The 12,683-nt window shown below is 39.2% G+C and overlaps 1 protein-coding gene across 3 annotated transcripts; it reads right to left on the minus strand.

The window, feature by feature from the left end:
• Nucleotides 1–386: 386 nt before the first annotated feature.
• LOC115687232 (mediator of RNA polymerase II transcription subunit 19a-like) lies at nucleotides 387–12,482 on the minus strand. Of its 3 annotated transcripts, none has more exons than XM_056319709.1 (5): nucleotides 12,292–12,482; nucleotides 3,811–3,880; nucleotides 1,467–1,756; nucleotides 1,117–1,303; nucleotides 387–642 (listed from the first exon to the last, which is right to left on the minus strand). In XM_056319709.1, exons 2-4 carry the CDS (start codon nucleotides 3,845–3,847, stop codon nucleotides 1,166–1,168), a joined length of 465 nt encoding a protein of 154 aa, XP_056175684.1. In that variant the 5' UTR covers nucleotides 3,848–3,880; nucleotides 12,292–12,482; the 3' UTR covers nucleotides 387–642; nucleotides 1,117–1,165. The 3 variants fall into 3 exon arrangements, with proteins under 3 accessions (XP_056175684.1, XP_030468580.1, XP_056175685.1); XM_030612720.2 differs by lacking the exon at nucleotides 12,292–12,482 and adding an exon at nucleotides 4,766–4,955; XM_056319710.1 differs by lacking the exon at nucleotides 12,292–12,482 and adding an exon at nucleotides 4,265–4,283.
• Nucleotides 12,483–12,683: the final 201 nt, after the last annotated feature.

Here is a 12,683-nt window from a genome sequence, read left to right on the forward strand (position 1 = left end):
TATGCACAAGATCTTATAATTCAACCAGACTCCATAGTCTATACGGGAACTCATCCGCCATTTAGTTCAGATATTTGAAGTTAGCTTCTTGAACATTATTCAACATGGCAAATAATACCACATGAAGAAATGTCTAGGGTGGACGGTGGACAGGCCTTGATATGGCAATGTCACACCACAGAATCTACAAAATCTGGCTTAGAGAAGGGAAACAGCATGGAATTCACTAGCACAGCAAACAAAGCGCGCTAAAACGAAAAGCACAAACCTTTAGCGGAGAATCGAGAATATCTCTCAAATAGCATAAGTTATGCACAGAGACGCAGCATCAGCGTTCACTAGCAGGATTTGAGGCAAAAATGAAATGAACAGAAATGACCAGTCTCTGTCGAAAAAATCATGCCATAAAATGAGAACGAGCTCGAGTCCTTCAAAACAGGAACAAAAGCCACGCAGAAAAGGAACAGGTGAGAAAGAAGTGAAGTCCTAGAACATAGGGGAAATCATCAGATCTGAATAATCTTAATCAATAAAAAGAGAATGAGAGGGCTCTGTCGAGGTTTTCAGGTTGCCTTCTTTCTTCCCTCTCTGCATTCATTGGCAAGCAAGCTCCGAACCACCAATTCTCACCGGTTGGTATAGCTGCAACAGGCAGGAAGCAAAATGTAGTTCAGAACGCACTACAAGAAAGGAACCATCGCCAAATTTTGGACTATTACAACATGCTTTATTGAAGATGATAAGTTGCTGATCATAAGTGAAACAGAAAAGAATGTTCAGAAGGAGCACCAGCGCACTTGCTTATCTAATGTACAAGAAGGGACAAGTAAAACACTCTCAAAAGTAGGGGAGACTGAGAATATAGCATGATAAAAGTACACCAAACAAGAACTAAAATGTCTATCAGAAATCCGACCAGAACATTCTCAGGACTTGCATACAGTGACCACATCATACAATAAAGCAAAGGTCGACTTATAGTGAGAACGAATAAATGGCGAGAAAAAACTTTTACAGGTTCGTCCATCCTAGCTTTAGAGATAAGTGAAATTTGCTCATAACGTGTCTACCTTCTCCAAAGCATATTACTAGTGAAAAAACAGAAGGATGACACACCTCGTTAGGTCGTTCCCCTTAAGTATAGATAAAGAGCTATCCAGCCCATTTACTTCTTGATCCCATTATCATGATGATGATGATGTTTGCTTCTCTTGTTGTCTTTTCTCTTAGTCCTGTGGCTTTTGTGCTTCCTCTTGCCCTTGTATCCATACTTAGCAACTGCAGCATCGGCTCTCTCCACTCCCTGTCGATATCACAACATTGGTAACTTAATTTACATAAGAAATTCAAAAGCAACAACGTGATTCATTAGACATACCAATAAACCATGAAATGCACGCACAACATTCTCATAGCAAAGGCTTCGAAAGGGAAAAGGTATAGAGAAAACATAAAAGGCATCTTACAGGAAATAGGCATAAAGACGGTGCTTGTCTAATCTCAAAAGCTTCCCAGAGAACTTTCAAGTCAAACACATGGATTTGTGAGCCTCCTTTCTTTACATGAGGCGGGGTTAGAGATAGCTGATCCGAATTTAGCCTTTCTCCTTTCCTAATTTCTCTATCTCCCACCACACTTTTGAGATAATTTGTATCTGAAACTGACATAGGAAGTGCTTTCTTGCAAAAGAAATCATGGTAAGGTTGAAGCCTGAACCTGCTTATAAGATCAGCAGCACCACAAAGCTCCCTAGGACCTGAAATTGAAACATAATGTTTAAAAAGAAAGAAAACATCCCATTATACCCACCTTATAGCAATGCCTAAGAAATGAAAAGAATGAAACGTAAAAGAATGTTGAAAAATAATAATTGAATGATATGATACATTAAACAAAGGAGGAGAGCAACCAACATCAGGGATATGCCTAGAGATTTTTCTTAAAGGGGGCAAACTCGGTATTAACTTAGAGTAATCAAGTTGATCGATTCCAATGATTTACATTGATAGCATTCTTAGGCTACAAAAAAATTAGGTAAATAACATACTAAGTAGATTTATTGGGTGAGTAGCAACTGAATGTTCATAATTGCGTAACTATCTATTAACCTTTCCAAGTAAATCAATGATTTCATCATATATATTTCCAAAGATCAGCAACCAGTCCACTGTCCTGCCCACCCACATTCCCTAGTCCCAAACTTCCCAACATAGAGAGAAAAAACACAGAAAAAGTCCACAATCAAAGCACAATCAACCACAGTTTAGAACAAACTAGATAAATTGGTACGATCCTACTTTTGGAAATAAGATATTAATTTTATTTACATGTTGCTGATCATACACAGCATTCATGAACGTCGAGATATAACCTTCTGCATCCCTGTTTAATCCTGTGACTTTGACCTTGCCTGTTTCACATATATAAAGTGAAAACAAAAAAGCAAACGATGCTGCAGCATGACTCTTGAGGGAAAGTATCAAGTACCCATTAATGCACACAAAGAAAAACATGCAGTATCACCCAGCAGTTTCCTTCTCCAAATATAATCCAAAGTGCAATGAGGGGGAGCGACAGCATCTTTAATCAGTGAAATAACATTGTTCCCTAAGGAAAGAGCAAACTTTGAAAATGCTGACACTCATCTGCTAGTTCAAGATTTACACTATGTTTGGAAGCACCCTAGGAGAAGAAAATGGAAAGAAAACACCCACAGTTTTAGGATTTTCCCTTCTCATTCTAACAAAAAAAAATTTATTCTTCAAAGTTTTCCACTCAAATTTTCATTGCTCCCATTTTCCTGCATTCCTCAAACATAGCATTAAGGAATGCTGGAGAATGTTCAGTGAACAGCTCTTGATTGTAATCCTTTTTATCTGAACCTTCTCTCTTTTACACACAAACTTTCCTGACGACATCAGTCATCACAAACCAAATTGATGAGGCAAAAATTATAAGAATTTTCTCAAAGGTGAAATTTTCATGAAAACAAAAATCAAGACTGGAACATAAAATAGATTCAATTGTCTTCAAACTAACATACGGTAAGTACAAAAGGCCGGTTGTATCACAAGTAAAGGAGGGAGGACTCCCACAAGGGCCTTTTACTATAACTAGATAAAGGGCACTGAACACTTTGTGATGACCCCTTAAGATAAACCAAATTGACCATGCTATCAATTGGCAAATTGTTGTACAAAATATAGATCTCAAATATCTTCAGTTTTCTGAACAAAAAACCTCTTAGCAACGGATTTTCCATGTTTGAGGCATACCTTTCATAGAATTACCCCAACCGATCAATTCCTGTCCAGAAGGGGCATATATCCTCAAATTGTTATTTCACTGCGTTTAAACTTCACGCAAAAATCTTTAAAACGTGAAGCTCCAATAAACAGTGAATGTGGAAGAAAAATGAGCAAATGACGGAAGCTAGGAATACTAGCTTCTTGCTCATAAAATATGCCCTACATCAAGAGTACTGATAGGATCAGAACAGGGAAAAAGCAAACAAATAAACACACTTCAGTGCTTCTTCTTCTTTTTAACTTCCCCACGTTCATATCATTCCTCACAAATCCGGAATTTGCTTTTCTTGGCATATTGTAATAGCAATGCCTATGCTATGTAATTTGATGTAAAACCCAGAGGAAAAGAAAACACACCCCAATAGAAAGACATCAGGATGAAATGATTTCTCATAAAGAGGCACTAGTAACCAACATCATTATAAACATAAGCTGAGAAAAGTAGCAATCTCCCATTGTAGGAATTAGAAAATCAAATAAACCCTAGATAAATGTAACTCACCCCTTCCAAACCTTCTATCCAACTCGTGATCCATCATTTCATCAATGTAGGGACTACTGACCAGCAGTCTCTGCAATGAGAAAGTCCAAAAATTCCATTGGAAAGAGAGAAGACGATAAAGAGTTCTTGCCAATGATAATATAGAGATTCCAGATACTTAATCTCGACAACCAAATTTTACCATCATCATGATAAAAACTGTCAAATTACTTATCGTCAAGATAGAGCCAATAAGAATCTTAGACAGCCTGCTAACCCATCTACTAACTTTGTGCTCACTATTTGTGGATGAGAAACATACAATGGCGAACTCAGTCACAATCTCCTTAAATACAATCTGAAAGAGAGCACCAAACAACGGCGGATGGTTCTAGGAGTCACGATAATATATGCTGAGTAATGCCACTCGCTCGTTCCCACAAAATTGGACCGCTAAAACAAGCCGGCCACTCACAGGAAGATCAACCGGTAGCTTTGGCGACTTCAGTGGCAAAGCTCATATGTGGCCATGTCGGCATGCATCTCGGCTCACTAAGTCAAAACAGGAAGCATTTTCCATCCCGATAAGGAAGGAGGCATATGGTCATTGAGGATGATGGTATAATTAACCGCTAAAGTTTCCACGACACGGTCGCCCCGGATGGAAACGCCACCATCCGATGGCGATACTTAAACCAAACTCCTCACAATCAATTCTCTGGACTCCCAACAAATACCCATCATGAACAGGCAGATTCTTGGGAACCCATCTCCTCCATTCAAGATTTGGACCAAATGGTACTTGCTTGCTTCAAAGTAATTTACTCAAACACCAAACAAATGCAAATTTGATACAGAGACACCCAATTAAAAACTCCAGATACCGAGCAAAACACAACATCAAAACATCATTCCGAAATCAACTCCATACATCATCAAGAATCACCCAAGAAAAAAGAACAAGAAAGTTACGAACTTTTTTGCCCGACTTCAAGAAGAGAGAGCTGGGTCTCGCTTCCACGCCATCAGCAATGGCACATTGCACTGAGAAAGGGAGGAAGGGAGGATTGCTTTAGAGTTATGCAAGGGATTAGGGTTTCGGAGGAGGAGCTCCGAAGGGGTTTCTCTGATTCCGATACTACGCGAGCAAACAAGAAGAGGTTCGACCTTGAACCTAAATGCATTTGCTATATAGACTGGTTTTACCGAATGTAGACCTGTCTAACGGTGGGCGGGTTTGGGGGCGGGTTTGGGTCGGGTTTGGGTCAAAAAGGGTTCAACACAAATTGATTCATTTTCATGCAATACAAATTTAGTGATTCGTATCCAACTCGATTCGACTCATATTACTAAAATACTTCAATGTTATTATACTCATACCTCAAATTAAGGTGAGAGCACGGAGTAGGCGAGCATGAGGTTGACTGAAGGCGAGAAAGATTGAAGAGAGAATCATAATTATGGGTTAAATCTAAGTAAGTTGTGAACCCATTTGATACTCATATTATTTTGAGATTTACCGTTCTAAACTAATTTATAACTCATTTATAAAATATAACTAATTTATATAATAACTCAGCATAATAAATATGAATTAAGAAATGGTTAAGTTCTAACGGACAGTTTGAAAAGTGTCATTTTGACGACATAATTTCTTCGATCAATTAAGCCACATAATTTTAAAAACATTTATTTGAGAGTCGGCCATTTCTTTATGAAAAAATCTGAATTGGTATTAATTTAATATCATCCGATGTGACTTATCGAGAAAATGAAGCATCAAATATGAAACCTAATCTCATGCCAAAATCAGTTGAAATGCATGAACATCTCGATTTAACATGAGTTATTTATTGAGTGAATAAACCTAATTGTTTGCTCGACAGTCTTCCGATTCAAGGTCAAGCGACCTCCAATAAAAAGTCGCGACAACTTAAATTCGAGTCGCAACTTTTAATTTGAGATTCCGCCCAGACGAAGATGTCGATACGTGTTATGACTAACAACCTAACGAGAACCGATATCCACCTCAACCAATATCGCCCATTTTAGTTTTATGGCGCAGGGAACACATCGGTCCACATTTTGAAAGTTCAGGTGCTTAATTGAACAAGAAAGTTCCTACACGAGACTCCACATTTGGCAAAATTAAAATACTAGCGATATTAAGTATACACCCAAAAAAAAAAGAAGAAAAAAAAAATACTCCGAGGCTTTGAAAAATATATGTCATCAACTTCTAGGAGAAGAAATCGGGAAAAGCAACAATATTTGATAAGCAAATGCCGGACTCCGCAAGTCGAGTAGTACAACTACTTCTGAAAACTATTACTGCAGATCGACATCGGAGGTGGCCCAAACCTAGGCTGTTATGCTTCCTATTGAGTTGACTTGAAGTTCGTTTACCCAGTAAGAGAAAGACAATTAAAAAGAATGGGAATTAAATGAACTTTTTTAGATTCGATTATTTAAAATTGCATCAAGTCCTTCCATATTATTGAACAATGGAATGCATAGGGTCCGCTGAGAATTAGGTAACGAGATTAATGTTCAACCAATGATTTAGAAAATATTTTTCTAAAATTAATTATTTATATTACCTATAAAACTGAATGAAAGGAAAATATTTTTATCGTCTCTGAAAATGTTCAGGTGATAATTACACACAAGAACCCCAAAGCTAGAAACCATTTTCTTTCCTTTCTCTCCTCTTCTTCTTCCACTCTATGTAGATCTCTTCATGCCCCGCAGAATGGCGATTGGTACATATGATATCCCAGTTGTCATGGATTTTCTTAACCCTTCAAGCACCATCGCCTCTCTAGATCGAGACGACGAGAAGTTTGTATGAGGTCGACCGCCGCCTTCGACCTCAGGTCTACATATAGACTGAGGAGTCGAGGCCGTGAAGAAGAAGAAGAAGGTGGAGGATTTGTGGCCATGATGGTAGTGTAACGGGTAATAGGGAAGCAATGACCATGACTACGGCGACTATGGGGATGACAATGGTGGGTGCAGTGGTGGTGTCGACACCAGTTACGAAAGGGGAGAGAGGGGAGAGAGATTGGTTTGGGGTTTTTTGGTAGGTACAGTTTTTTTGTATGTGGTGTACACCTCGGTGATTGAATACCTCACCACCTTCGTGATCCTAACTTGATGATAATTTTATATTATGTCGGAACACGATCGAACATCAAGGCTACGTTTGGTGTATAGGATAAAAGTCAAGAATTTAATCATATTTGGTGTTTGGTTGCTGTGCAAGACAGGATAAAAAAAAAAATTGGCCAATTTAGTGATAAACTTTTTGACAATTTGCCAATTAATTGAGTCATTTCAGCCAATTTTGGCCGGAAATCGCTGACGTGAACGTCGGTCGTCGTACCATGCGAGGGCCCTCGCCATCCGTGAAGGGCTCGCCTAGGGCCATCGCGGTCTCACTGGCTGCAAGTGTGGGCAAGGGCCTTCGCAGCCCTACTAGCTAGGGCCTGGGTGAGGGCCACAACCCTTGCCGGCCAAAATGAAAGAGAAAAAGGAGAAAAATAATAAAAATTTTAATTTTTTAAAAAATTGCAAAAATTGTTTATGACAGCGCTGGCTGTGCCATATAAGATACTAAGCATCCACGTCAGTAATTTCTAGCCAAAATTAGTCGAAAGGACTCAATTGGCAAATGGTTTAAAGGTCTAGGACTAAATTGGTCAAATTAAAAGGTTTATGACTAAATTGGCACAAATGCAATAGGTTTATGACTTTTTTGCTAATTTTCTCGAATTTCTCATGTTTATGGTACACGTGGGCCAATGCGCAATAACCACCATCTCAACAGTCGATCCTCGTCGCCTTTTACCACGAGCAGTTGTTATTGCCTCTAACCACCACCGATCGTCATCGCTGGCCAACCAATCGTGTTCCCATCAAAGATTCCTGATCGACATCTCCACCTCCACCTTCACCCAAATCTAGTTTGATGATGGAGCTTTCATTCATCGACCATTTTCATTCAAAACTTGCATGTCCTCTCAGATACATATACACTTCACCTACGATGAAAAGTTTCTGCCTTTTCCGCAATCTCTCATCCAATCATGTGTTGTCATCATGGAAATTGAAGAAATTGAGCGACGCATTCCATCTCTTGCTTCGATTCATCAATAGAAATATGACGTGTTCGTGAGACAATGGCACGGCAAGTTGAGGTGATATCAACGGCGGCTTGGCAGGCAGGGCGGCAACCAACTTGGTTTGATGACACCGACGTAAAGGTGGAGGGGGGAGCAAAAAATGTTGTGTTATATTCGTGTTATCGTTGACCATTTACCAAATACCGTATAAAATATTATAAATTTTATAATTATTTTATATTCTATCCAATCTTATCTTATCTGTCAAAAAAATCTAGACGACCCAATACAACTTTAAGGGTTCGGAGAAATGTGGACAAGGTGGAGGGTTCAAATTTTCAAATTTGACTGTGCATTCAATTTCCACATCACCACCAACTCTTGAGTTTGTTGGCACGTTTAAGTTGGCTACAGAAGTTTCTAAATGCTTGAATTTTACTAATTTTACTGTTATAAAGCGATGGACCTAAGCAATGGATTTGATACACACCACCAACCACGTATGGCCGAAACAACCCCCTCCATTATTGTACTCTCTCAAACTATATAAACACCTGCCTAAGATTGTGAAAACTTTGATGTTCGAACCACATAATGTTGAGATAAAATATTTATAGTATTTAGACCACGTGAAAATTCACATCATAAACGAATAAATTTGAAAAAAAAAATGGACACGGCATTGTTGAAAATCCGAAAAATGGTGGGTTTCAACTTATTTCATCGAAAACCAACAGACTTGGAAAACCTACCCTCGATTATATGTCTCGGCAGCCCCATGCCTTCCATAATTCTCGAACCCAATCCACCTTAATATTTTCGGTCGGTCTCCACGCAATGAACTGTTTGTATAAATGGTTCGGTCGGTTGCTTTAGACCCAATGGGCAGGGATAATCATTCCAGTCAAAAGTAGTCGATCTTAACTCTATTGGTGTACGGGTGGCTTTTTTTTTTTTTCCTATTTCCAATTACTCCTTTTATTTTAGCACTTACGATTCGAGTTTATTAATACCAAACCATTCAAATCTCGACATTCAGGTATAAAATCATCTGCAAGTTGTTGATGATTTCCGAAAACCTTAAGAGAAAAACGAGAATAATTTCATACGAGACTCATAGTCCAATCAAGCACAATTCTCAAAATGTAGGACAATAAAATTTTGAAGTAGGAGATATTAAAGTCCTTCTGTGATCGAATATGGTCGGAAAACTGGTAGATGAAATGGTAATGTGCATGGAAGCGGATGGAAGTGGACGTCCAAGCAACACTCTCCGAATACTCACCTAAACTTACATCAAATTCTTGGGCCTCAACAACAAGACCTTGCGTATGAACATTCTTGATTTCCCGCCCTTCTCCAATGAAATCGAAATACTTAAAAGCCACCCATCCCAAACAAAAAAAAAAGTTAAGAAATACTTCAAAGGCCAGTCTCATCAAAGTAGAGGCTTTTGAAAAAATAAATAAATAAATAAGGTTAATACCACGAAAAACTCCAAATAAGTAGACCTGTGATAAATTTATCTCAAACTAATTTTTTGACTGCCAAAAACCCCAAATTGGTACACATGTGACAAATTTACCTCAAATTAATTTTTGACCACCAAAAACCCGAACTGGTACATTTGTGACAAATTTACCCTCTATTAGTTTCCGTTAAATTGGATTAATATCACGAAAAATCACAAACTGGTAAACTTGTAACAAACGAAGGGTGAAACTCCAAATTGGTACACCCGTTAACTGTCACATGTTATTTAACTCAGCAATTTGACGGTAATATTTAATGAAAACTAACATAAGGTAAAATTGTCACAGATGTACCGATTTGAGGTTTTCGATTATCAAAAAATTAGTTCTGGGTAAATTTATCATAGGGATACCAGTTTAGAATTTTTGTGGTATTAGCCCAATAAATAAATAAAAGTAAAGGCAACAAAAAAGAAAAAAGAAATAAAAAGTGCTAAAAATCTTATATTTCTTTCTAAACCAATCAAGCCATTAGTGATGGGCCCATACACCAGAAACCTAATAGGTTAACGCCCACATCCAATCAATGCTCCCTTCCAACTGATCCGACCAATCAGATTCTTCCACGCGTAAGATGCAACATGGCATAGAAGAATATGCACTATGGCATTGCTTATTATGTCGTGCAAGTGTCACGAAACGTGATTCTCTCGTACTTCTATACTCTTATGAGTGAAGCTTAGGGTTATCGAGTGAAGAATGAGTGTTGCAGAAGGAATGGATACAACTAGATCGTGAGAGTGGTGTGAGGACGGTTGGTGCTAAGAGTTCTAAGATAGAACAAATATACCCTTAGGAGCTCTGAAGGCGGGCTTGGCCTCTCGTGCACAAACTGATCGGGAGTTGATGCTACTCTTTTGATGAAATCATGGCAAGCCGAAACCAGTTGTGGTATCTAAAGTATTATGTGTGTATCGCTCGATGGACTAGACGTCCGAGCTTAGCTGGACGTGGTATGATCTGATACAAGGAAGCTATTCATCTTATTGTTCTTTGGAACAACTACAAAACTAGAGCTGGCCTGATGTGAACGATCCACTAGGCGCTGCACGGGCTATTTCGGGGTCAAGGAACTTTCAGCCCATGACAGATGGTATCAGAGTAGGATCCCTCTTGTAAGTGAGTTGAGTCGGATAAAATCTGTGGTCTATCTGGTCCTACAAGGGCGGAGAGTGAATCACCGGGGCAAAAAATTTCTCGAACAAAGTGCGGCTCTTGACTAACTTCTAGGTTGACAATGGGGGCGCATCAAAGAACCGATTCCTCATTTAATAGAGAAAACGTTCTTGGATCAATTTGACTAATCTCCAGATGGGTCTACTGCCACGTTATCAACAAGGAGAAAAATCTTCATTGGTCCGCTAAATCATGAGAATCTAGAAGTAGATGAAGAATGGTGCTTCCAAAAGGTGTAGTTAGCGAATATCACACTTGTGAGGGAAAGCACAAGTGACCGAAGGTGCCAAATGGCTCTGACTGAGAAAACCACCAGTGGAGAGAAGTTGTTTTGTTGGGCGAGTGTCCACCACTCAAGTAAGTCCCGAAAAAGCGGCGTTGATGGTCAAGAAGCGATGCAGGGAAGCGACTGAACAACCCTGAACGAGGGTGTCATGGAATTGAGTGAGAGAGAATGTCACAGACCGTGATTCGAGTGAAGAGTGAGTGTTGCAGAAAAGATAAATTCAACTGGATTGTGGAAATGGTGTCAGGACGGTTAGTGCTAGGAGTTCTAGCATTGAACGAATATACCCTTAAGAGCTCTAAAGGCGGGGTTGGCCTCTTGTGCGCAAACTGGTTGGGAGCTGATGCCGCTCTCCTGATGAGGCCATGGTAAGTCGAAACTAGTTGTGGTACCTAAAGTATTCTGCGTGTATTGTTCAATGGACTAGACGCCCGAGCTTAGCTGGACGTGGTACAATCCGATACGAGGAAACTATTGGCCGTATTGTTCTTTGGAACAACTACATAACGAGGGCTGGCCTAGTGTGAGCAATCTGCCGGGCGCTGCACAAGCTATTCCGCAATCAAGAAACTATCAGCCTGTGACACAAGCATTTTTGTGATTGCAATACTGGTACTTCTACGTGTGTCCGTAATTTTAATTAAAAAAAAATTCCCAAGCATTTGCTGAATTTCTGGAGAAGTACTTATTTTATATAAATAAAATGAGCTATACACATGTAAACTACAAGGCGTACATGCTTGGGTAAAAATACTTTAGTTTTGGACTTATCTCATTTTTTATCACTAATTACTGATTTAACTTGTTAATTTTCTTTTATGTTTAAAATAATTTTATAATGTCATCAATAAATACAACATTGTTTTGATTTCCCATCAGATAGAAATAGGGCGGTGACGGAAATTCGTACAATATCTTTATGCCATCTATTGATTTAAATGTTCCCATCGTAACATAACAAACATTTTTTTTATTTATGATAAGGAAGGAGGCAAGTGGTCATGCGAGGATGATGGTATAATTAACCCCTAAAGTTTCCACGACACGATCGACAACGGGTCGGCCCGGATGGAAACGCCACCATCCGATGGCGATACTTAAACCAAACTCCTCACAATCAATTCTTTGCACTCCCAACAAATACCCATCATGAACAGGCAGATTCTTGGGAACCCATCTCCTCCATTCAGGATTTGGACCAAATAGCACTTGCTTGCTTCAAAGTAATTTACTCAAACACCAAACAGATGCAAATTTCAGACAGACACACCCAATTAAACAACCCAGATATCGAGCAAAACACAACATCAAATCGTCATTCCGAAATCAACTCGATACATCATCAAGCATCACCCAAAGAAAAAAGAACAAGAAAGTTACGAACTGTTTTGCCTAACTTCAAGAAGAGAGAGCTGGGTCTCGCTTCCACGCCATCAGCAATGGCACATTGCACTGAGAAAGGGAGGAAGGGAGGATTACTTTAGAGTTATGCAAGGGATTAGGGTTCCGGACGAGGAGCTCCGAAGGGGTGCTGCTGATTCCGATACTACGCGAGCAAACAAGAAGAGGTTCGACGTTGAACCTAAATGCATTTGCTATATAGACTCTGGTTTACCGGCGGTAGACCTGTCCAACGGTGGGCGGGTCGGGTTTGAGTCGGGTAGAAAATGATTCGGTCTAAATTGATTCATTTTCATGCAATATGAATTTAGTGGGATTTATACCCGACTCGACCCGATTCATATTGCTAAAATATTTATATATTAATTAAGATGT

Source organism: Syzygium oleosum, unplaced genomic scaffold (genome assembly GCF_021117445.2).
Source record: "Syzygium oleosum isolate NSW1041296 unplaced genomic scaffold, Sole_v2.1 Sole_v2.18, whole genome shotgun sequence".
Taxonomy (NCBI): Eukaryota; Viridiplantae; Streptophyta; class Magnoliopsida; order Myrtales; family Myrtaceae; genus Syzygium; species Syzygium oleosum.